General features: G+C 44.4%; 1 protein-coding gene across 3 annotated transcripts; it reads left to right on the forward strand.

Annotated features, from left to right (window-relative positions):
• The first annotated feature begins 285 nt into the window (after nt 1–285).
• bicdl1 (BICD family like cargo adaptor 1) lies at nt 286–24,532 on the forward strand. Of its 3 annotated transcripts, XR_010668283.1 has the most exons (12): nt 286–1,123; nt 2,267–2,482; nt 12,221–12,337; nt 12,943–12,954; nt 14,042–14,188; nt 14,357–14,536; nt 14,627–14,845; nt 15,343–15,486; nt 16,523–16,653; nt 17,508–17,628; nt 18,629–18,745; nt 19,696–19,834. XR_010668283.1 is itself a non-coding variant. In XM_020636345.2 (11 exons), the coding sequence occupies exons 1-11, from the start codon at nt 746–748 to the stop codon at nt 19,870–19,872; spliced, it is 1,842 nt and encodes a 613-aa protein (XP_020492001.2). In that variant the 5' UTR covers nt 286–745; the 3' UTR covers nt 19,873–24,532. The 3 variants fall into 3 exon arrangements, 2 of the variants coding, with proteins under 2 accessions (XP_020492001.2, XP_065818725.1); XM_020636345.2 differs by lacking the exon at nt 18,629–18,745 and having other exon boundaries at nt 19,696–24,532; XM_065962653.1 differs by lacking the exons at nt 12,943–12,954; nt 18,629–18,745 and having other exon boundaries at nt 19,696–24,532.
• The last annotated feature ends 1,804 nt before the right edge of the window (nt 24,533–26,336 follow it).

The raw sequence follows: 26,336 nt of genomic DNA on the forward strand, positions 1-26,336 counted from the left end.
AATCATAAAAGTATCAGTCTGGTATTTTACCCCGGATGTCATGCAGAGTTATTTATCATCATTCTCATGTGTATTGCTCTGCTTCTTCTGCTCATGGCTGCTGCATCATTTTTGACGACATCTCTTCACACGAGGCTACAGCTCGGTGTCACAGATTTGTGAGAGCGAGAAGCACCAAAATATGGCGCTATCATTCTCAGCCAATGGGGTGCGTGTTTGTAACAGGCCGTCACTGGCGTCACTGCCGAGGCATTAACGCGCATCCTAGACGGGGAAAGAGGCTGAGCAGCTATCGGGGACGCGCTCATCTGTTTGGCTGGCATTGCCTACGGTGTAACAGGGCCGAGAGTTATGGGGGACCCGGGACCCCGAGACGGGTTGGACCCTGACCGACCGACCGCTGCGCTGAGATCATCTTGGCGGTTTATTCCGGGATAAAAAGAAAACACATTGTGCGTCCTATAACAAACAGCTAGTCAGTAAACTGCATAGGAGGAGTCTAAACTGTGTCCCAATCTGAGCCTGAGCCGGGGCTGGTTGGCAGACGAGGAGAGAGGATCGTGAGAAAACTGGGAAGTCAGCGGTGTTCAAATTAACGGGATCTACCTCTGAAGAGCGAGAATGAGGGACGGATTGTCGATTGTAAGCCGGTCCGGTCAGCCCAACCCTGTCAGTCCAGGGTGGGTTCGTCCCAAATAGAAACCAGTTGACTCTCATCTGTTGGCTTCTCCTCCGTCGGGCGGCAATGTCCGCTTTCTACCTAGACCTGCAGACGTCTGCCGGGGTTTCAGCACCACTAGAGCTGGACAGCGACTGCTTAGAGCCCCGTACGAGCCCCACGAAACATCCGGGGCAGCCGCTGCGGCACACCGGCTCCGGAGGCCTCGGCATGGCCTTGGAAGAGGAACTGGCCATGCTTTCTGGTGAGAGGGGCGACGAAGGGGGACTGTCGGACGTGGAGATGCCTGCGGTGGGGCACAACGCAGACCTGCTGTCGCTCTTCCGTCAAAAGGAGAAAGACTTGGTTTTAGCTGCTAAACTCGGCAAAGCGCTGCTGGAGAGAAACCAAGACTTGACCAAGCAATATGAGAAAATGCACAAAGATCTCAACGAGAAATTAGAGGTAAACTCAAATATATACACAGATATTATTCACCCAAGTGTTGCTGCTGGCCCTCACTGGGCTGTGTGGTTTTATAGTAAAGTTAGGCCCTGGTCTTTGCAATGTAAACAAACTGAAGAGCAACACAACACAAAAAAAGTGTTTGAAAAAAGGCTTGGACTGTGATAGCATTTTATTGTTGCTCGTCTGCTGTAAGCTGAAAACTCCTTTAAAGGTAAATTACAACTGGAGAGTCATTTAAACTTCTTCATGTCAGTGTATTGTCGAGCTCTAAAAGGTGTTTCATGTTTACTACGGATGCTGTGCGGCAGAGCTTTTGTTTTTGTTTTTCAAAATCCTTCCTGCGAGCCAACATGGAGCCTCAGAAAGAAACACAAACTAATCCTATAGCTGTACAGGCTTTACACTCTATCTACTGTACATCTGTTCAGCCTCTTTGATGCAGGCTTATACATTACAGTTCAGAGGAATGAGCTGCATCTTTATATCAAACTCCTTATTAGGATTATGTGACAGGTCCTTGTATCGTTTTCAATCAGTTGTTGTTCTTCTGAATCTCTTTGGTTCCCCTCTTTTAGTTCAGACAGTTACTCAGAGTTATAACTCATAGATGCCATAACAACAACAACCCCCCATCAGAGCTCTGGCAGCCCGTGGTGCTGCAGTGCATCTGTCCACCATTCATTGTAATCTAGGCAATAAAAAGAAGTGTCACTTCAGGAGTTAGGGACACAAATGACTGCTTCACTTTCAAATCTCCTCACCGCATGTAACAATCAGTTCATGTTTCTATGTATTTACCTATATCTCAAGACACTTTACAAAAAGAGCATGTCCAGGTCGTACTCTTTAGTGTCTGGTGTTGGTCACACATGTCAAACCTCTTTAGTTTATGATGCTCTCATGTTGATACTAGAACCTATTCGGTCCAGTTTTTGAAAAAAAAAGTGAAATATGTTAATGCAGTTATGGCCATTTAAACCCTTAAAACCTGATTGCCTAATAAATAAATCACCAGAAAATGTTTCACCTGTTTGCTAATTGTGGATTTATGTTGGGTCTCTGAGATAGTACAAATATATACAATATTAATAATGGACTGACTGACTGACCCTGTCACCCTATTCCCTCTCCTGCATGCAGCACTTGGAGCAGGAGAAGCATGAGCTGCGTCGGCGTCTGGAGAGTCGAGAGGGGGAGTGGGAGGGCCGCGTGGCAGAGCTGGAGACTGACATCCTGCATCTGCAGGGTGAGCTGGAGCGCCACCAGGTCCAGCTGAGAGACACCGACAGGGACAAGACGAAGGCCATCGGGGAACTCTCGGAACAGAATCACAGACTGCTGGAGCAACTCAGTAGGGTGAGGGTGTGTCTCTGTGTGTGTGTGTGTGTGTGTGTGTGTGATCATGTGTGCCCCCACCTGTAGGGCACAGCTTCAGGCTGAGCCAATCTGAGTGGAAGATTTCATTAGTCTAGGCTTCGAGACATTGTGTCACATGATCGTGTGTGTGTGTGTGTGTGTGTGTGTGTGTGTGTGTGTGTGTGTGTGTGTGTGTGTGTGTGTGTGTGTGTGTGTGTGTGTGTGTGTGTGTGTGTGTGTGTGTGTGCGCGTGTGTGTGCGTGCGTGTCTTTTCTCCATGACCCTCCCTCGGGGGCCACTCAGTCCAATTCATGTTATCCAGAGTAGACTGATAGAAAGATGTTCAGGTCAGTGAGGACTCGTCTTCTCTTAGGGGAGGATTTACTTCACGAGTGCCTTTTTCTATATCAACCTGATTTATGCTGACTCATCAATATATAAGTGAAGCTTCGGGCGATCAGTTGAATAATTTAGACAGATTGGACTGCAAAGCAATAGCACTCTGCATTTTGACAGGTTACACCAGTGCAGTAATTATAAAGAACTGTAAAGCTTCAAAAGTGAAGTAAATTCATATATTGAAGTTTAAGTTAAAATAAGCTCACAACATTTATACAGTAAACTATTTACATATGTGAGTTTACAAAGTTAATATTGCTAATTTACATGTTTTAATATTTCCAGTTGCACATAGTAACTGCGACTAAATTATATTGAATCTACCTCTGTGGTTGTCATAATGTTTGCCTTGAGTTTGATCATCCTAGCCTCCGATTGGCTAACAGGGGGACGTGTGATGAGTAACAAGGAAGTGTTGTTGTTGTTGTTGTTGTTGTTGTGTAGCGGAGCGATGTGGATGACAGTAAAGTGCTGCTGAGAAGGTTATCCATCTCCATCCTGTTGTTTCTCTTAAGTAGAGTGATATATCCACCCACACATCAGACCTTCATTGTTGTTTTTTGTAAAGAAAGTTACATACATCTCAACATGCATACATTAATCAGCTCTCTGTTGTGGCATGAGAAGTAGAGATTATGCACCAACATGTTATAGAGACCCTGGAGAGGTAAGGTAGCCTGAGGAGATGACAGTCAGCAAAGTTCTGCTTCAGTAAAGACTCGGCCCTAGCACAAGTGTCCTACACTACACCAAGCGAGCTAACAGTTTTACTTTCTTTAATGTACTGTCTGCATGAGAGGAGAGACTGATTGGGCAGTAGATGGAGATTGATAGAGAGCTACAACAGAAGGAGCTCAGGATGAATTGCTTTTAGCTAAACGAGCACTAAATGCAGTAAAAAGTAAAAAAAAGAATCCACAATAAAGTAGTATTTTTTGCTCCACCAATTCAACAAGTTCCACGACTTAACTCATTCCCTTTCATTCCTTCTTCTTTAGCCACGCTCACCGACTAGCCTAACTATATTTATTGTTTGAATTTATCATGTTACCGGTGATATAGGGGTCTGTTGTGATTCAGGTGTAAAAGCTTCAAATATCAAGACAGTTTGCTGTAATGCTTGTTGTGATTAGTGATCAGATCATTAGGCTGAGTGCCTGCTGTCCAATCAGATTGCTTGGTTGGACCTAACTGTTGTATACAGGATGAGATGACCCTCTTTGAACTTGTGGGAAACTTTGGTATAATTATAAATATTTATCAGTAGTAATTACTCGTCATCATCACTGTGTCCTGAGGTGTGCCAGCAGCTTTCTTGTAGACCAGGTGACACATCTTTAGACTCATTGGGCTTGACCAAGCGGCAACCTCCGGTGTTGAAAAATGAAGCAGATACAGAAGTGTAAAATCCTGCAGTTCCTGGAGTGTCCACTAGAGGCTGGCTGCAGGAACACAGGAAGTCACATACACACCCATTCTAAAAAGCCTATTTTTACAGCAGAGATTAACATGTTTACAGCCTGGTTAAAAAAAACAAATAGGTGTGATTAGCTCATGTCTTGATGGACACACACTGTACAAGGGGTGAATGTTTTGATGACTCATCAGTTTTGATTTGATGAAGGATTAGAGTTATTCACAATAAGGTGTGTAGCTGACCTGATTGACAGGTGGGCGCGGTGTAACGGTTTATCAGGAGGTTTAAAACCCGCCTCAGCTCCAGCTCTCAGCCTGTTGTTAGGTTGACTGAAAGTTAGACTGAGACAGCATTTCCAGCGTGGAGACCGCCATCGATGGGACTCCAGCGCCCGCTGCAGGAACAGACGGGTGATGTCACTCAGGCTTTGTCGATGGCTTAAACACACTGTACATGGTCGTATAACAGGTCGTGCTAACAAAAAGAAAAGAAACCTTGATAATGTGTCATTGTCCTGCATCGACACCAAAACCAGGACACAAAGTCCGCACATAGAACAGACATAGACCTTCATATTCCTGATGTGTGTTAAAGCCAGAGTGATAAAGGATTTGATGGTACTCTTTTGTACTGATTGAGACTTAAAGGTAGGGTTGGTAATTTCCTCCCGATACACTTTTTCAGATTTTGGTGTAAATTGTCTTTAGGTCCTGAAAGAAATTAATAACTCATGTTCTCTGAAAAAGGAACAAAGAAAATCCATCATCTGTATCAGTTTGTAAGTCTGTAAAAACATTGACCAATGTCTGCACAAGGTACCAATCTGATGAACCAATCACATGCCTCCATGTCTACCTCTTGCATAGAGGGGAGGGGGTGGTTGCAGACGTAGCACTGAGGGAATGCTACTTTCAAAATCATGCTAGTTTTTGGAAACTACCAACCCTGCCTTTAAGTTTTTGTGAGACCGATTCTATGATTTGATTTATTTAATCTGTCCTTACCCCGTGGGGCGGCTGTGGTTCAGTGGTACAGTTGGTAGTCTCTCAACCTGAAGGTCGGGGGTTTGATCCCCAGCTCCTGCAATCATATGTCAGATGTGTCCTTGGGCAAGACACTAAACCCCAAGTTGCTCTCGCTGCTTCATCAGCAGCGTATGAATGGATGAGTTAATACTGATGGACTCTTTACTCAGCGGCCTCTACCATCAGTGTGTGAATGTGTAGGTGTGACTCTGTGGGGTTGTTTTAAAGCCCCCCTCTTGCTGCTGACCAGCCTAGCTCTCCCTCTCATCCTGATCAGATTAAATCCCCCCCTTGCCCCCATCTTGCCCCAAACACCATCACTACATTTTATCAAGGACTCTCCTGATCTAGACCTGTCAGTTGGATATGGATTGGAGCCGGAGTTTCACTTAACATAATTAAATTGCATTTAATTTGACTGAAACCTGGGGGTGGGAAATCTATAAAGATATTCATTGACAGTGGTCTGGATTATGCGGTGGTGGCATATCTAGTGGCCAATGTGAGTCAGTGAAATTTATGAGAACTAATTGACTTCATCGATACAGAAGTCACAGTGCAGAGAATTGGACAGACGGAGGGAGACCTGGTGGGTAATAGAACAAATGAGGTCAGCCACAGTGCTTTGCTTTCTCCCTCATATTACATTTCTTTCTCTGAGTCATCCTTGCTTTCTTTTCTGTCCTGCTCTTTCTGTCTGTTTCTTTCTAGCGATCAGCTAAGTTATGCTAGCTGTGTACAGCTCTGAGTGAATGTTAAACCACCCTGAGGAAACCCTGCAGCTGTGAGGCCGCTGGAGGCCAAACTATTTCCATCTGCTGTCCCTGTTTCTTACATGAGTTAACTCTTAACTGTAAGTGTCTAATAATGGTGTGGATGTGCGCCGCTGTAAGCCAAAACACATGTTTTTGTTCATTCTCAGGCACCAACAACGACCTTCTTAATACGTCCATATCTACTGTGCAGCTCAGAGGATGAAACGGGCCTGTGCTGCACAGATATCATGTTTTTTTAGACAACAGGAGACATTTAGAATTACGCCATATAGCGGTCCACTTCCTTGTTTGAGCACGGTTGCGTTCACATCCCCCGTGGACCGTACTCGAGTACATGTAAATCGTGCCAGAGACCACCTCTTTAAGTGTACTCATGCCAAGTACCTGAATATGGTACGTCTGTGTTTACATTGATCAAATTAACCGGACTTTGGGGTCAAGCGTACTCGAATCCAGGCCCGGGTCCCTAATGTGAAACCACCCTAACTTACAATGAACTAACTGAAAATATATGGAGATGAAAACATTGAAGGTTATACTGTGCAGATCTTTAAAGAGGACATCTTATCCCCCTCCTCCACCTTTTCAAACAGTCCCCTGTGGTCTAAATGAAACATCTGTGCTGTGCTTTGGTCAAAATATAACATGAATCAAGCACCAGAGGAGGTTTGTGACCCTGTATAAACCAGCTCTCTCAGAATGCTCCATTTTGGTGTGTGTGTCTCTTTAAATGCAATCAGCCCTCCCCTGAGTTTTCCCCGTAGACATCAATCCTCTGGAGAGAGAATAAAAATGGCCGACCTGCGTTAAAGTTTTGTTCTAGGCTGGGGGTGGAGTCCATGGGTGGAGATTTTTTACCAGAATCCCACTGTGACAATGAACGAGTAACTTCAAGTTCGGCAAGCTTCCTGGAGTTTTCTTTCTGAGATAAACCTCGTAGATGAAGATGAGATTGACGACACAGTGTATTACTGTATTACCAGCCTAACAACTAAAGGCATTAAGTTCATAACAAGGCCTTCTATTGGCTGCAGTGAGATGACCTTGAGGAGCCGGGGCTCTCCACTAGAAGTGAAGTAAGACATAGAGTAAAATACAGCGCTAAGGGGATTAGACTGTAATCCGTGCTAAATAGCCTCGCCATATGCATTCAGTCAGGAACCACAACAACTCCAATCTATACTCTACTTAATTAATACCAGCAGGTAACTTGGTTATTTTGGCAAAGAAGATTTAAATATTAGTCCCAGGCTATGTCCTCACGTCTTATCCAGCGCGGGTAAAAATACCCACTGTGGCTCCGCCTCTCTCTAGTGTTGCTGTGTGTGTGTGTGTGTGTGCGCGAGTGGTTTTCCAAACCTGGGTGGTAAGACTATGCATGATAGTGTATTCACTGTGTTCCCATTGCTCCAGAGGCACAGCCTATGAGGTGTGTGTCTGTCTGTGTGTCTCTGGACTGTGAGAACAGCCTTAGTAATCTGATCAGAGTGAACGGGCAGGAAGGGGACCTGTCCTTAATTACATTAACACGCAGGCTCTAAGAAAGCTTGGGATGCAGTGACTCAAACATGTCCGCATGGTCAAATCTTTTTCCCTCAACCTTTCCTAAACTAAACACTGACAGAAACCCATCAGAATAATCAAAATGCTATTTTTTAAGATATGGAAGACATCACATTTCCTTAAGGTCCAAAATAAATGTCACCATGTTCCTCTAACTCTAATATGTGTCTCTAGTCTGTCTATAAACCCCCCTATGATGAGAAAAGTCCATCCTCTTCATCTTTTGCCTGCTCCACTTTTCAGAAAATGTGTGCTCAAACAGGCCGTTTGGAGAGTTTCCCTTCATGACATCACAAAGGGCAGTAGCCCCTCCCCCAGGTGAGTGACACTCCCACAGCTAGGTGTTTGTTCTGCCCTCTGAGTCGGCCTTCTCACTGTAAACAATAGGACATGGAGCGAGAAAGCACCAAGTACACCCAAGTCCTTCCAGAGAGGGGGCGTGGTCAGACACAGCTCATTTACATATTTAAAGGTACAGCATGAGCACCAGCATGAAACCAAAACAACTTGTGCTGCATTGTTGTGTTAGCATGCTAATGCTAGCAATCTTTAAAATACTCGTATCTTCACACTGCATGGAAATTTACACGGAATGACTGTTATCTAAAAAGTCTTTCATGACATTCAAATAAGCAGTGAGTACAGTATGTTATTCTTCTTTTCTCTAGTCCCTCAATTAAACAACTTTTATTCGCCGGGGGATGAGCTGGCCGGCCTGTCCATGTAAACACGTTGTAGATACGGCTTGGACAACATCACAGACAGTGGGACTCGGGTGTCACTCTCAGTGTAGACAGTCATGACTCACAGAGTTATTTTGAGGGGATATGCTTGATTTCTGCTACATTTAAGTGTGAACAATCGCATACTATTCCTTTTGTAGGCCTATGTGACCATTAAAAACTAAATTCACCACAATGTAACATGCAAGTTGTGATATCAACATTATGAGAGTGGCATCCTATGTTGTTTCAGTGGCATGTATCATAGAATCCAGTTTCACTCCTCCTTAAAGAACCTTGTAACACACCACCGTCTGTCCAGCCTGCAGCTTTGATCCCATTCAATCACTGGAGCACATAACATCTGTCTTCCAGCAGCCTCAGGTGTAGCTGCAGCTCCCGAGATCAGCCCCCTGACTGGCGGGTTTTTGTCACTCTGAGTATTTGTTACGCAACTGTTTGAATGTGGGGTTGCCCATCCTCCATAGGTCTAGACGAGGCAGTGTTCTGCGAAAGTGACTAAGGAAAACACCAGAAGCATTGACACCACAAGGCTCAGCTCCACCAATCCCACTCCTCCCTGGTTGCTACGACAACCAGATTGACATGCAAATTGGAACTCCACGTGTTGTTACCATGGGAATGTGCTGAACAGAAAGGCACAAGGGTACAGATAGTTTGATGCTAAGTTTTGCCACCAAGCACCTGTCATGGACTTGTTGCTATATCTGTTAGCATGCTGCTTCACAGTCACTGAATCAACAGGAATCACCAGTCCTCCTGTTTCCCCCCTCCTCAGCCTGAGCATACAGCAGAGGCTCATGTAGATGTCAGAGTGAAGGAGCGTTAAAGGAAACCGTCTCTCTGATGAGCCCTACTTCTCTGCCCTGGATTAGATCACAGCGGGTCTGCTTGGCCCCTGTTGTCCTGGATTGTCATGTTGTGTTGGTAATGCTTGAGCTAGGATCTGAGGACTTTCTGTGCAGATTATGTGAGTAACCGCAGTAACCAGGCCTTCTGTGGTCGGATATGCAGGGTTTTCAACGTGATGTCAATCTGTCAGTGTGTCGGGCCACTGGGTCACACTCTGACCTGCCGCTGCACCGGCCTCTATTGACTGCACATCTGTTTCCCACACAGGGAAGTGGAGGCAAATGCAGCTGTCACACTGGAAAGCAGATCTGTTAATACCAGACCTAGAAGTATCAGCTGAAAGTACCAACAAGAGGACTGTAGGCCTGAGAAAGACCATAGATGCAAAAAGCTCAACGCCTTAATAAATGGTTAATGTCATCTTTTTTCCCAGTGTTTTTAACTGGGCATAACATAGTTGAAATGATATGTCCTAAAATATGTTACACACTCAAAATCTTAAAAGCACAGTATATAGACTCTGCCACCAGGGGGCTCTCAGTCAAAACAATACCAAAAGATGACGCCAAGGCTGGCGGGGAATCATGGGAGCTCTCTCTGCTACAACTATTAAATGAAGGATTTCTCTGACTTTGATAAGTGTTGGAAATATTTGAGGTAAGCCGTGAAGCATGTTTATGCTCAGTTACTTTCCAGTCGAGTGACCATCTTGTCTTTGTTATCTTTTCAACAACTGTTTGATAACTGCATGGAGGAATCAGCGATTAATGTGTATATCTATATCTATCTATATCTCTACATATCGAAGCTAGATCTAAGAAAGATATCAGCTGATATATCGGTATTGGATTTTTTTTCACCCCAATATCGATATCGGCCCCAAAAATCTCATATCTGTCCATTGTCTGCATTCACAACACCATACCTCCATATGAAGTAGGATCTATAAAGGTTCCTCTAAACAGGGATATAAGAACTAAATCAGTACATAGTTCCTGCGGTGCGGATCATTAATAAAGGGGGAGGGTTCCAACAGTTCCTAGAACTATGAAAAAGTTCCTGCAGTCTGAAAACGACTTATGTGTTGCTGGAGCTCCTGGAAGTAAATAATTCTCTTCCATGACTTTGATGAAAAGAGCCGGGATATCTTTTCCTTTCATTCAGAGATGGGTATCTGATTGCTTAATAGATCCTTCAAACAGGAGCTTCCTGGTGTGCGGATCTTGTTTTGTCTTTCCTTACTTATCCGATTCATGCCATTTAATTACAAAAACAGTTGCAGATGTAAACCTTTTACACTTGAATATGAAACGTTTTAAAGTATAACACAGTTTGCTTTTTGTGATGCAATCGTTTTCTGACATGCATAACTATCTGTTTAACCAGAATAGAACCCTGAAGAAGCAGAGGATCTCTGGCATTACTTCACCAACTACCACGGTGCATGAAGAGAGAAAGGCTTAGAGGAGGTCAAAAAGCTCCAGCAACACACGAAGATCAACTTCGAACAAATTAGAGCGCCACGTTCCGGTCATCCTGATGACCCTGATGAAGGCCGAAACGCGTTGGTCCAATTTGTTTTAAATTGATCTTCTTGCTACGAGTGTAGCTGGAGCTTTTTGACCAGAATAAAATCAGAAAGGATCACAATAGAGAACTCAGTGCTTCCAGAGGGATGCAGATCAAGTTCAGTTCAGGGTGAAGCCCCGAGCTGAAACAGAGCCCTCCTGTAGCTGCTTGTCATATCAGTACACTCAGAGTCGAACGCAGACGCAGAACACATCCAGTGTTACACCGTAAACACAGAACTGAACGGAGGTGGGTTGATGTATCGTTTACACCAGCTATTGATGGAGAAGCAGCAGTGCCACCTAGAGGCTGACACTTGGACTGATATCAACTTAGCCCAATTTTCTATCGGCATCAAGAAGTGGAAAGGCAAACAAAATGAGTACAGGTCATTTTTAAACATGCATGATCCCTCAAAGTAAAGGACTTCTTAGGACAACAGTACAGATGTGAGGCTCTGTAACCTGCGGTGTCTCCTGGCACACTTATTTTATTTTTAGTCTCCTCAGTGAGCTGTAATGAGTGGGTCGCTTTGAGGATTTTGTTGTTGCCATGGCAGTGATGATGATAATGCAAATTCTAGCTTCCTGAGTGCAGCTCTATGCTAATGAAGCTCAGCTCTCTTTGTTGCCCGGTCTCACCTGTCCAAAGAGCTCCGCTGTAGCAATCAGTCTGCGGCTGGACTGGGTTGAACAAAAAACTCTGAATGAAGGAGTGTGAGAAGGTTTTAGAAACAGGCTTTTAGACTATCACAAAGGGAACGCTATCACATGCATTATTCCAGGAATAGACCATAGAAGGTCTGAGTACATAGTGATCATACGTGAGTCTACCAGTGTGTAAGAGTGTGTGTGTGTGTGTGTGTGTGTGTGTGTGTGTGTGTGTGTGTGAGAGACTATGTGTATTTTTCATTTACATACTTTATTAATCCCTGAGGGGAAATTCTGTTTATACACTCTGTAATTGAGAGACATGCTTCTCACACACATAGGCCCGAATCACACACATGTCACAGTGGGGCTGCTACACACTGCTTCCAAAGGGGGACACTAGAGCTGGGGGTACCTCAACAGTGCTTGGGACAAGAACTCCAGCTACCAGACCAACTTCCACATTCTGGTCCGCACCGGGACTTGAACGGGCAACCCTCCGGTTTCCCAACCCAAGGACAGACCGAGCTTCTGCCGTCCCATATCTGTGTGTGTGTGTGTGTGTGTGTGTGTGTGTGTGTGTGTGTGTGTGTGTGTGTGTGTGTGTGTGTTTGCATTTGTGTGAGTGTGTGACTGTAAATTTGTAGGTGTGACCTGCAGAGTAAAAGCACTTTGAGTAGTCAGAAGATACAAGCTGAAGTCCACTAACCATTGTGTCTTTCCTGTTTGAATGTGTGGATGCAGGCTGCAGAGGTGGAGAGGCAGCTGTCCACTCAGGTCAATTCATTACGGGACGACTTCAGGGAGAAGAGTATGTCTACAAGCCAGCACATGACACGACTTGAGACTCTACAGGCTGAGGTGAGCAGCTCTCCTTTAACTCTGTTTGACTTCTCTTTCTACCTGTGGTTCTCAAACATTCTCTGTCAAGCTCTCATAACCCGCCTGAACAAAAAGGTGACTGAAAGTTTACCTTGATTATAAAACCATCAACGTCATACACTAGCTAACTAAAGAGCGCTAACATTAGCATGCTAACACAACAATGCAGGACACAGGTCGGTCACAGCTCGAGAAAAGGACAATTTTGTCCGCCGCTTGCTTTAAACTCCTTCATCAGAACGTGAGTGGAGGGGTGTCTGAGGTGTGTCTCTGTAGGAGAGCGGAGGCTTCAGTATGGAGGAGGTGTGGCCAAACAGCAGTTTGTTTTGGTTTCATGCTGGAGCTCAAGGGCGAAATCTACTGGATCAAAAAGTCGCACATTCTTCCTTTAAACACGGCTTTGAAGCAATACCTGTGTTCGCTTTTCACTGACTGAAACCAAATACTAAAAGCATTTGTAAGTGTTGAATCTTTCAAGGCGCTGTGGACTTTCTCTCAAACTTTATCTGTCCTATCTCTGTCTCTTATCTCTCTCTCTTTGCCCAAATACTCCACTCAAAATCCTCCCCTCTTGTTTGGAGCAGCAAGGGCTAGAAGTGAGTCGTTCCTGAACCCTGTTTGTGGGCCGAGCTGCATGTTGCATGTGATGCTTTGTACAATTACAGAAACAAGGATTGCATTAACTTTGACAGTAGAACTTAATGTTTTTCTAGGTTGAATAAATGTGACACTGAGGGTTAAAGAAAATAAAACTCCAAAAGTTTGTGATCTGTATTTACTGTAAAACAGTCCCTCTCTCACATGGGTACACCATCATGGCAATCCCTGTTTCCTGAGCTTGGGCATTAAAAACATGCTTGTCTATTTGAGCATGAGATGTGTTGTGATGTCATTTGTGTCATGTATGACAGATATGTCATGTGAAAGAGGCTATTGAAACAGATGAGAGTTGCCTGTAGCTGTTCTTCAAAGCTGGGCAGAAAACACCCAAACTGCAGAGCCTGAGCTATAATTGGGAGAAAAGGCTACCACTCTATATTTAGCCGAGGATACTGCAATGTCTGGGTGCTCCCACTTTTCCAATTTCTCGCTTTTAGGTGACATGAACTCATGACTGATGGCGTTTTGCCAGAAGAGACTCTAAAAGCCACAAATGATCCAGAACCTGGCAACGTGATGTCTCATATGTCGGTGAAAAACAAACTGCTGCACATGTATGCTGTGAAATAGGTTTGCAGATGTAGGTCAGAAGCAGGCAGGATCCAAATGAGCGAGGACTAAACTGTTGGTTTTATGAGGGAAGCTGCTCTGTCAGCTACAAAGGGGAAACAATCCATGGGAAATAGAGTGTGTGGTGTTTCTGCTTTGCTAGCATTAAATAGAAGGGCGGCTACAGATGCATGTTAAAGAGTTAGCTTGAGTGTCAACAAGACATTCCTCAAGATCAGGGTGGCAACTAACGCCTACACCAATGCTAGGCAACGGACATTCTCAAGACCAGTGGGAGGACTTTTTAAATCCTGAGTCAGACCTCAGCCTGCCTTAAAGAAAGGAAGACAACAAACTGGGCATAGCCGCCCATCCACCCGCTATTGACCAAGAGAGCTGACCAATCCAGTTTCGCCATGTAGTGCCTATTTACCACGGCACAGGAAACTGATTTGAGATGTGTTGGCTTGTTAGATTAAGATGCTGTCCGAGAGGAAGATGGAGCTAGAACACCGCGTACACGCCATGCTGGAGGAGAACGAGCTGCTGCAGAACACAGTGGATGACCTCCGAGAGAGGACGCTCGTGTTGGAGAGGCAGTGTCATCAGAAGGACCTACAGGTACAAACACTAAATACTCTAAAACCTTTGGGAGATTACTACAACACCTGGATATATTGGAAGAAAAATACCTTTTTTTCACAACTTCACAATCTTCCTAAAAGTAATCATCTGACCTCTCTGGAGACCTGCTGTGTACTTAAGGATTTCATCTTCTGTTGAGTTTAGTTACGGCAGAACCAGCAGGAGCTCCAGGAGGTGCAGGTGTCCCACAGACAGCTGAGCGCTCGGCTGGAGGACCTAACAGAAGAACACAGCCTCCACAGCCTCACCCCGAACCCATCCAGCCTGCTGTGTGAGATCGAACAGAGCATGGAGCAGGAGGAGCAGGAGCAGGAGAGGGAACAGGTAGGTATAGCACCACACTGTGTTAATGCTCAAATACTTACCTGCCTCTTTGCAAACACCCCCCCCCCCCCCCTTGCTTTTCCTGTTCAGATGCGTCTCCAGCTTTGGGAGGCCTACTGTGAAGTCCGCTCGCTGTGCTCCCATCTCCGGGGAAATGACGTCACAGACTCAGCGCTGTCAACCGACTCTTCCATGGACGAGTCCTCGGAGACGTCCTCAGCCAAGGATGTGCCTACTGGAAGCCTCCACACCAGCCTGCTAGAGCTGCGGAGATTAACACAGAATCTGCTGGACGGCAACGAGTCCACGGTAATAAACAACCAACCAAATATAAGCTCCATGTTTTTTTTTCAAATTATTTTCCCCAGAAGAACGATGACACTTGGTGTTGTCATTTTGGATTCAGAGAGAAGCTAAAGTTTGTTTTGAAAAATCGTACCCTAAAGCTTACATACCAAGTGATTGACTTTCCATGGGATTCATTTAGAGTCTGAAGGGAGATAAGAATTAATGGTTAAATGTTTATTCCTATCTTGGGGGCGGCTGTGGATCAGTGGTAGAGTTGTCTCTCAACCTGAAGGTCAGGGGTTTGATCCCCAGCTCCTGTAGCCACATGTAAAAGACTAGCAAAGAAATATACAAGCTCAAGTCCATTCACCATTTATCCACCATAAAGTGACAAGAGAACATTTGTTTCTTAAAGCTGTCTTAATGTGTCAAACATCAGAAGTAAACTGAGTGTGTTAATAATACAGACGCATACAGTGAGGGTTGTTGTGAAATGATTTTCTGCTGTGTGTTGAAAGGGCTCGAGGAAAAGTGATGAGGAGGCTCTGGAGGAGCAAGTGAGGAAGCTAGGAGAGGAGCTGAGGGAAGTCCGAGAGCTGTACGAAGCCGAGCACGACAAAACACGCAGTAACGAAGAGGAGACGCTACAGCTACACAATCAGGTAACAATCAGGTAACACAGGTGTGGAAGTGTGCACACGTTAACATGAACACGCTGTGTATGTGCACATGTATGAGAGATCAGGTGTTACATAAAGAGAGAGAAGCAGGGAGAAACGCTCTGCTGGTGGTCGTGTGTGTCCGAGCTTCATGTTAGTAATGGAGTAAAAACAATGTGGTTCCCTCCCTCTTTACCTTGGAGCACCCCTACACCCTACACAAATACTGTAGAAGTGGATTTTTCATCATATGTCCCCTTTAAGTCTTCTGGTACCACTCAAGGTGGTGTATAAACCTTGAAAATGTCTGTAGGTGATATTATGGTTTGATAGACTTTTCTGAGTAGCAGCTGTGTCACAGCAACCAGTTCATGAAGTGAACCCAAAAGTAAAATGCATTTTAGACGCTGCTGCATGTCCTGGTTTAGACTCATGGTCAGGAAATTTTTTGATGCTTAATAATATCGTGTTTGGTAACATCTTACAGGAGACATTTTCTGCTTTCATTTTAGCCAAATAGTGAATCTTTCTGACAGATTCTGAGGTAACTGTCGCTCTTATTGGCCAATAAAACTATTCTAAATTCTGATTCCCTCCAAAAGATATAGCTAAGACCGTGACACAGCTGCCACTCAGGAAAGTCTCTCAACAAAAAGTAATCTACAGACATTTCCTAAAAAGTTTACCACCTTGAGTGGTACCGACTGATTTTGGGCTCTGGCCCAGGGACTACTTAGGGGGCCCGGACCCCAGATTGAAATAAAGTAGTGCTCATGTCAAAGAATAACATTTATACAACCCTGTGTTCCTGTATGGAGAACAGGTCATTCACCAGTTTGTAATCCAATAAGATGGTTATGTTTGTAAAGGTGGACACTGCTGGGTCCAGCTCTCATCCTTATTTACACAAAAGAAGCTGCACACACAGGCCAGTTACTTTCTGGTTCATGTGGGTCCCCTCATGAGCAACCTTTGCTGTAATGATCTATAAGACCTGAGCCTCATGCGTCTGTGTTGATGTGTTATATGTCACCTGCAGATGGCGCTGCTCTCTGTAGAAACGCGCTCTCTCCAGGAGGAAAACGAGCGGATGAAGACGATGGCTGAACTCCGAGAACCAAGCGAGCAGCTACAGAGTGCTATCAGAGACAGAGACGACGCCATAGCCAAGTAAGTCCTCAACACGAGTGCAAATATGCATCATCTGCCACCTTCACCTTCTTTAACCTACAATGTCAACTTAAGACGTATTCCAGCTCATCAGAACATCAGGTGTGTTATTATTATATTGACAAACATGAACTGTTATTACTAAGGACTGGAGTTATGGAAACACCCCTTAAAAGTCTGATGGTGTAACCAGCAACAGGAATGAAACAATAAAATAACTCAAACCAACCTCAGAGATTATCAAACATTTTTGGGAGAGGAAAGGAATGCAAACACGTTGGTAGACCACTTTTCCAGTTAAGGTGGTCTACCAACATTCTTCAGCTCCCTTCTTAACGTGTTATATCTTTCTTATGTTACTCCTTTAAAGTGCATGGGGCACCATATGTGCGGAGGCTGTAGTCCTCCAAGCGGGCGACCCGGGCTCGAATCCGACCTGTGGCTTCATGTCATTCCTCTCTCTCTCTCTCTCTGATTTCTGACTCTATCCACGGTCCTATCTCTACATTAAAGGCACAAAAAGCCCAGAACTAAACCTTTAAAAAAACTTTCTTTGGGTTAGGGTTATACCATTTGACAGAGTGATGCTAACTGCTTTCTGCTAACTGTTTTAGCCAAGCTGACCTGCTGCTGACTATAGTCTAATACAGTAGTGTAAATACTGTAGTAGTTTGAATTTCCCTCGGGATCAATAAAGTATCAATCTATCTATCTATCTAATACCTACCTGCGTCCTCATCCACCTTATGTTACATTCCTCCCCACTGGAGGAGTTGGAACAGACTTTCTTTAGGATCATTACGTTCGGGGGTTGTCACTGTATTTACACTGAATGTGTGATGTGTGCCTTACAGGAAGAAAGCTGTGGAGATGGAACTGGCCAAGTGTAAAATAGACATCATGTCTCTGAACAGCCAGCTCCTGGACGCCATCCAGCAGAAGCTCAACCTCTCGCAGCAGCTGGAAGCTTGGCAGGTCGGTCAAAGGTCACAGGTGGTTTATTAGTAAAAGATAAATATGGTGTGGTTAGCATGGGATGTATGGATTAATGATTTTACTACAACTGGAAAAGAAGTCAGAATACTGTGGAGTATTTCAGAGTGAAATGACACTTCTAGTGCAGCTTGTCCATCCCCCGTCTTCTCTCTAACGTGTTCAGTCTGTTTGAACCGTATATAAAGATGGACAAGGCGTCTTCACCTCCTCACTTTGGTACAATGTGAGGAGGTGAAGACGCCTTGACAAAATACCCTCCAAGAGGGGCTGGCATGTTGTAGCATTTGTAGTGAAGGTGTGCGCAGTAGGGAGCAGCTGATGGAGTCAAGGTGTTAACCTAACGTTTTGGTTTAACCTTTATCGTACCAATGAAACAACGCTCTGTCAGGTCGGCACAGTCCACACTGAACAGATTCTTCGGATTGAAATCGACAAATAGACACTCATGGACAGTTCTTTGACTCTGCTGTTGGTAGAGAGGGGGATGGAAACCCAGTTCCATTAAGGTCCCAGCTCCAAGCTTTAAAAATTTGACCATCAATAGCGTTTGACCTTATGCGTTTGAGGCTACTGCTCCTAAAGCGTCATTCTTCCTTTAATAAAACTGTATTTGACGGATCATTGATTCTAATTGTTTCCATGTTAATTAGTTAACATGGAGGAGGAGTTAATTCTATACTACCGTCAGTAGGGGGGGCTATAACGTCCATCTATGACTCCACTCTTTAACCTGAACCTGTGCATACACCTAATCACTCATTTAACTCCTCAGGGTGTTTGGTCAGTTTGCCTGTTTTGGATGTTAGTGAGGAAGCATTTGATGTATGTAGAGGACACTGTGTGTGTGTGTGTGTGCGTGTGTGTGTGTGTGTGTGTGTGTGTGTGTGTGTGTGTGTGTGTGTGTGTGTGTGTGTGTGTCCTTCCCATCCCCTGACCTGTAACTAGTAGCTCTTTCCTCTCTCTTCTCCCCTGCCCACAGTTTGCCTCCTCAGGGCTCTTTACTTTTTGGCTCTTGTGGTTTCTGATCTAGTGGCCTTTCTCAGCTTCCGTACCACCCTTTCCCCCCTGTGGTACCCCCCCCCCTCCAGCCTTAGAGGTGAGCCCGAGCTGTGCCATCTCGCCATTTCACCCTGCACTAATAGACAATGCCACGCTGAGCCATTCCATGCCACTGTTATCCGACTCTGGAGAAATGCCCACTGCAGCATTCCTTCAGACCCATAAACCACCACAGAACACCATCCCAATCCACCGCCTCTCTCTCTCTCTCTCGCTCTCTCTCTCTCTCTCTCTCTCTCTCCCTCTGTCTCCCTCGCTCATTCTCTCTCTCTCTCTCTCTCTCTCTCTCTCTCTCTGTCTGCACCCCCCCTCTCTCCTCTCTTCATTCACCTTTACCTCTGTTGAAATGTGTTCAAAAGATTTCTTCTTCTCTTTCCTGATCAGGACTCTTTTATGTGACATCACTTGTTGATTTATAGACGTTTTATGTCTTTATCTTTGTTGCCTACTTGTTTCAGCTGCTTGAGCAACAGCGCCCCCTTATGGCTTTAACGCCAAACAACTACCCACAAAAACACCCAGAAACTTAATAAATGCGTTGAGTAATTTGAGGTATTTGGTGAGATGAAGAAAGGAGGCTCCTCGTGCTCAAAGGCGGTGGGCTCCTTATGTAGAAAGGAAAGCTCGATAAAATATTCATGCAATCCATTTATGGCCAACATAGAGAGGGAAGTGACCTCAGTAGGAGTTGTTTCTCAGAAAGTGTCTGGAACAGATTTAAAGGCCTAGTAGCAAATTTGTGCTATGGCGCCCCCTGGTGGGTTAAATTGGTCCTGATCATTCTGTGCTCAGATATTCCTGTTGTTTACAACTCATAACTTTGAGAAGTATTCAGAGATGATGTCATCAATACTTACGTTAACTCTCCCTGCTCTCCTCCGTTTACAGGGTCTGGTTTTTCAAGGTTTAAATCCCCCCACCCCTCCCTCTCTGTGTGACACTCCCCTTTTGTCTTCTTCTCACTTGTGTCTTTGTCCTCGACTTTAGGACGATATGCACAGAGTCATTGACCAGCAGTTGATGGACAAGTACCAGGACGAGTGGCGCTCGGCCCCTTCTTCGCTGTCAGGGGCGTCCAGGGCCCACGGCGGTCAGTCCTCCAGGCGAGCTCACCGAATCTCAGACCGGGACAGGAGACTTTTCTCTTTTTTCAAAAAGAGCTGAGGCCCATTGGACCGGCCTGAGCGCAGCAGCAGAGAGGCGGAGACGGACGAGGAGGAGGGACAGTACAGGGGGAACACCGTAGCCAAAGACGGGCAGTGACACACCCACTGAGGTTTGGGGGGGGGGGTCATATTGCACTTTATCTGTCCCATTACTTGTCTCTGCTGACAGTGAGAGATAGATGTATATGAATAGAACTTCCCCAGAGGCTTTGGCTTCAGCTACTCTTCTAGAAAGCGAGCGGTCTTACAGAACGTGAACAGGGTCACAACATTTACCTCCAGAGAGGACGTAGTGCCTACAACCATCTGTACTAAGCCCACTGCCAACGATGTAGAGGGAACACACTCCCAGTTATCAGGCCAAAGAGTCTGGGGAAAGACGGGTGGGGGGGGTCAGGGACCTTACAGGATTATGGACATGTTGAAGCCAGCCCACATGTGATCTCTCAGGTTTATTCATTTGTTCAGGAGCTTCATAAAGGTTAGCTGTATACAGAACCAAAGGGTTTCATGTTAGACCACAACCACAGGATCTAAACTTCCAGTCAGCGTCAGAGAAAGGACCTTTTTCACACCAACTAAAAATGCACTTTCATAACATTTGGGGACCTGAGTAGCTTATGTTCATGCAATGTTTCACTAATCTATATTTTTTTTCTAAAACAATGGATCTATAAGGTTTCCCTGTGAGATTACACATGACAAAACATGTGAAGAGGTGTTCATTCATAATGAAATCTACAGACAGTGATAAGCCTCTCCCAGGAGTTCTTCGCAGGTTCAGCTTTTATTCAGACAGTTAAGCTCTAGTGTTGCTGCTTTCCCCAACCTGAGTCAGCAACTTTCAGTTTAATGAATCAGTTGAACTTGAAGGTTTTCCTCAAGAGCATAGTGAGTGAAGTGTATGTAACAACTAAAGAAAAAAACTGATTTGATTCAACTTTGTTTAAGTTTGATAAGCTGCCGATGCTGTTTACATTACAGGTCCAGTCAGTAAGATGTGTAGAGAGTGAAATGATAAAATGATCTTACTATCTGATCAGACATTAAGGAAACATGCTATGTTGAAGTGCTGGCTTCTCTGACAACAATGCAGCAGCCAGTATGTCCTCCTTCTAACTTTAGATTCTGCTCCTGAATGCTCTGGATTTGTTTGGACCAGAGAAGGTAGGAGGTTTTAAGGAACCCCCCCACACGGCCGTTTTGGACACCCCTCTGTTTGCCAGATATGAGAGCAGTTATCAGGTCAACAGGTGTTGCAGTGATGGAAGCGGTCAAGAGAAGTGGTTCAGATAGAAGTGATTGTACCCGACCTAAAAAGCCTCTGCATGTTTCTAATAAGCTCCACGAGCAGAAACGTGCTCAAACTAGGATCAATATTGGAGATGCTTTTGAAAAATGGAGAGAGGTTAGAACACAGAAAGGTTTACAGACCCATGCAGAGCTGGATTAACACTGAAGCTTCAGTGTCCACCACATGGTGACCTGTGAGAGCATCCACTCTAGAGAGGAGGGGGGGAGACAGCTCTCTACAATGTTTAGAATTTAGACTGCAGTACCCATTTTAAACTCTAGGTTTCAGAGTTATATACTGCTTCTTTGAGTTCAATTTGTGACCCTAAAAGTTACAAGTATGTCTAAAACGAAAGAATATTTAAATGAAGAGAATGAAGAGAGGCTGTGCTGTCAGTAGATTTCATTACGGTTGAATTTTCTCCCCCAGAAATGAAAGAAAGATGGAGTGAATCATGAGCAGGGCAGGAAGGAGAATGTTTAAAAACCAGCACTTTGAGTTTGGCCTGTTGGAGGTGAAGTCAGCGAGCCGTCACGTTCGTCTCTGACATCTGAATAAACCTTTGGGACACAAAAGTTAGTGACACTGTCTCCACTCCTCCACTTTATATTGTAAATGTCTGTCAGGAAGGCACTTTCCAACATCTCCACGTGATGCTCATCATCTTCCTAGTCGACCAAAACGTTTCCAATGTTTACATTATGAGAAGGAGGAAGGAGGATGAACTGTTCACCGCTTCATCAAAGGACGACTCGTCTGTGTTCAAGCTCTGGACTTCACATCTGAGCCTCTCTGGTTCAACACCCACAGAAAAAGGTCTACCTCCATTCTCATTGTTTCAACACTTCACGGCCCTCTGATCTCTGAGCTGCCGGGCTTCCATCTTAGCTGATGTCTACGTGTTGACCTCTGAGCGACTGACAGTGTGACCCTGTGTTGACCTCTGAGCGACTGACAGTGTGACCCTGTGTTGACCTCTGACCCTGTGTTGACCTCTGAGTGTATGTTGACCTCTGAGTGTTTGTTGACCTCTGACCCTGTGTTGACCTCTGAGTGTGTGTTGACCTCTGAGTGTGTTGACCTCTGACCCTGTGTTGACCTCTGAGCGTGGCGCTGTGACGGCGTGGCGCTGGGACGTCTCGTGTGTTTGTTGTCATGCAGCTGTGTGAACCTATGCAGATGTCTCCTCATCATCTCAGCTGGTTGTTGGGAAGGATCAACCCAAAGAATGATTTTTTTATAAAGAGGTTTGGAGGAAATCGATATATTTATATAAAAAACGTCTACACCTTTTGAATGAGAATCTTTTTTTAGGCAGAAATATAAAAATACCTGTATGCTGTTTGGAGGCTCTTTTTCACGTCTGTCCTCTCAGAGTGTGAGTATGAGTGTGTGTGTGTGTGTGTGTGTGTGTGTGTGTGTGTGTGTGTGTGTGTGTGTGTGTGTGTGTGTGTGTGTGTGTGTGTGTGTGTGTGTGTGTCTGTGTCTGTGTCTGTGTGTGTGTGACAGGATGTAAAGCGGGCATGACATTCAGTTCTTCTGAGTTCCACATCAATATTTCACTGATGAGATAAAGATTCTGAAAAGCATTCTGATCATCGATTAATCCAAAAATAAATCAAAGATTCACTTGATTGTGCTGACAACTCTTAATGGTGAATAGTGTTAAAGTGCATTAAAGGTAAAGTTACCTGTAAAGTAATAAAGTAGTTAATAAATAAACACAGGTCAAAATGTTCTGCCAATGTTTCTCATCTGCTCGGAGGTCGAATAAAAGACGTGACGAGTCTCCAAAGAGCAGAAAACATGAATTCATCGTCCTGTTAGGAGTGTAAAAGCACAGACAGGTGTCTACAATGTTAGAACCAAAACGACTTTCAGATATTTCTCTTTATTTTTTATTTGATCAAGCAGGTGTGACTCCATAGAGTCGGCCTGACGTTCTCTCACACTGATGAACATCATGATTCAGTCTCTGTCACGTCCAATCATGTCAAAGTAAAGTATCATACAGATGTTAGAGTCCTGTGAATGATTATTAAATGAGAAAAATGTACACGTAGGTAACATTTAAATCTCCTAAGATTAAATCTCAAAGATGTTTGTCAGGTCAGAATTTAAAGTTCTGACAAAACAAAATGAACACCTTGAAATGCAAACAAAGCTTCCAGCAGCCTGATACAACACAGCCCAAATAATACACATTAGTCCCACCTCTGACAAGGCAAAGGGCCAATCATAATGCAGGATTTTGGTGTGGCCAATCAGATTTCAGGGTGGCTGGCCACCCCTGGGATCCGCCCATGTAGGCAAGAAAGCTTTTTTATTTTACTAAAATTGTAGAAACGATTTCCATCATAATTAGAAATGAACACAATATGGGGTGCCGGTGGACTAGCGGTTAGTGCATAAGCCCAATGTACGATGGCTGTAGTCCTCCAAGCGGGCGGCCCGTGTTCAAATCCAACATGTGGCCCGTTTCCCGCATGTCATCACCTCTCTCTCGCTCTCTCTCTCTGATTTCTGATTCTATCTGACATCCTCTCTCTAAAATAAAGCCTCAAAAATAATCCTTAAAAAAAACATAAACACAATATGATGGTGTGTTGTACCTGTAAGCACCCCGGAACATGAATGTATAATAATCTGATCTTTAACACATCATGAAAGTTAAAACCCTGAAAACATTAGAAGACAGGACATTCCGTTTGTGCAAATTCACTCATTTAGAAAACATAGATCTGATGAGGCTCAAGATGATGATTTATAAACCATTCATAGAAAGAACAAACAAAGTGTTAGAAAGCTCTCTGAGAAATAAAAACACACCGTGCACACCCATCGTCTGAGAGAAATCACGCTGGATGTAAAAAGCTTGGTACCTTTTCATGTTAAAACCTGCAGACTGTCAGCTGGCTGCAGCAGGCTCAGAGTGAAGCCGCTCCTACCAGGCTGTAACTGAAATTTAGTTAGAAAGAAATTGTAACATGTTTGTTTTTGTCTCTGTCCTTATTTCTGTTAGCTTCCTGTGTGTGTGTGACTGCACTCATTATGTTTTTTTTTCTCCATTGAAAGTATTTGTCATGTGGTGTGTTTGTTGGCTAAACATCCTGATCCTGCTGCCGTGTGTACAATCGATGGACAGACCGGTTATTGAGGATGTTGTCTCGGTCCGATGTTGTTTTTTTTGGACTTTAGTTCTTTTTTCGTTTGGCTCGTTGTGCTCCCTGTGAGTGCTTCCATTCATTACTGACTAACAGCACTGTTTCATTTACACAATGCTTCAAACTATTCAAAATATCTATCATGCAATTTTCTGAGCATTTTGGGGATTTTTTTGTACAAATAAAAAAACTTTACAATCTCTTTGTCTCTTTTGACTGACCCTTGAAATGCAGATGTGTTCCCTCTTCTCAGAGTTCAGACAGCAGGTACGCCAATGATGCTTCAATAGATCTTATAAAACATACTAGGCCCTAAGAATGATAAATTGACCTGAGCTTGTATTTTTCTTTTCTAGTCTTCTGACTCCTCAAAGATCTTTCACACCGCAGGATAGGACACACCTACACATTCACACACTGATGGTAGAGGCTGCTGTGTAAAGAGTCCATCAGTATTAACTCATCCATTCATACACATTCACACACTGATGGTAGAGGCTGCTGTGTAAAGAGTCCATCAGTATTAACTCATCCATTCATACACTGATGGTAGAGGCTGCTGAGTAAAGAGACCATCAGTATTAACTCATCCATTCATACACATTGGGGTTAAGTGTCTTACCCAGGGACACATGGACATGAGGCTGCAAGAGCTGGGGATCGAACCCCCAACCTTCAGGTTGAGAGACGACCGACTCTATCACTGATCCACAGCCACACATATAAGAATTAAAAAAACAGGTGATATGGACCCTCCTTCATTTTTGATAAAGAAAAATAACTCGTCACTCTCTGCATGAGGACAAACAAAGGAAACCTGTCATGATGTCTCCCCGTCCTTAAAGAATACATTTTTCTGAAAAGTAAAGGAGGTTTTGGGGCGCTGGTGGTGCAGTGGTGCAGTGGTTAGTGCGCGCTGTGGTCCTAAACGCGGGCGGCCTGGGTTCGACTCCGGCCTGTGCCTCCTTTCCCGCATGTCATTCCCCACTCTCTCTCCTGACTCCACTGTCCTATCTACCCATTAAAGGCACAAAAAGCCCCCCAAAAAATCTTTAGAAAAGTAAAGGAGGTTTTAATGAGACCATTTAATAACAATTAGATGGAATGGCTTTAACTTTAATACAGAAATGATGATGATCATCAAATGAAGACTTTGATGATCTCCATCCTTTCTATGGGTGGCAGTAGCTCAGTCTGTACGGACTCAAGGAGGAAGCCAGAGGTTTCATCGGCTCAACTCCCAGTGCGGACCAAAGTATGTAAGTTGGTCTGGTTGGTGGAGAGGTGCCAGGTAACTTCCTGAGTACTGACGAGGTGCCCGTGAGCAAGGCACCGAACCCCCAACTGGAGCAGGCTCACTCTGACATCTCTCCATTAATACATGCTCAGGCATGTGTGTGACTCAGGCTCATGTGTAAAAAACAGAATAAATTAAATATGTAAAATGTTCCTCTGGCGCCCCCATGAGGATGACATTTGTAACTTTCAGTGAAATATCTTCCTGTCGAGACTCTGATAACTTCAGTCCATCCGATGTTTTTAATTTACAAGCTGCATTTGCAACAAAGCAAATGTAACCTGACTGACAACATCATCATCATGTCATTGTCAGCACGTTGCCATAGTAATGAGAACATTAACTGGAAGCACAGGTGCTGGCACAGACTCAGATTGTTTTTATTGCAAATATCTGCAAGGCGTAGCATAAATAAAGAAGAGTGCAGCTGTCAACAGGTATCCAACATCAGTCTTTTGTGTTTAGTTCGGATTGGGCGGCTGTGGATTAGTGGGAAGAGTCGGTCTTTGTAAACAGTGTGTGAATCTGTATGAATGGATTTGATACTTCTAAAGGTCACTTTATACAGCAGCCTCTGTCGGTGACCTGCGGAGTAAAAACACTTAGAGTAGTCAGAAGACTAGAAAAGAAGCTTGAGTCCGTTTACAAACGTGGCACATCATCTTGTTATGATCCGAATAAGGAGACATTTTAAATCCTAACACCTG

The sequence above is a fragment of the Labrus bergylta genome, chromosome 2 (genome assembly GCF_963930695.1).
Source record: "Labrus bergylta chromosome 2, fLabBer1.1, whole genome shotgun sequence".
In the NCBI taxonomy this organism is placed as follows: Eukaryota; Metazoa; Chordata; class Actinopteri; order Labriformes; family Labridae; genus Labrus; species Labrus bergylta.

What these genes read in the sequence shown, in the direction of transcription:
- bicdl1 (XM_020636345.2), top strand. Translation starts at nt 746, where the DNA reads ATGTCCGCTTTCTACCTAGACCTGCAGACGTCTGCCGGGGTTTCAGCA. An exon ending in TGCTGGAGCAACTCAGTAGG is followed by an intron (nt 2,483 to 12,220) that starts GTGAGGGTGTGT and finishes GTGTGGATGCAG; the next exon opens with GCTGCAGAGGTGGAGAGGCA. An exon ending in AGGAGCAGGAGAGGGAACAG is followed by an intron (nt 14,537 to 14,626) that starts GTAGGTATAGCA and finishes TTTCCTGTTCAG; the next exon opens with ATGCGTCTCCAGCTTTGGGA.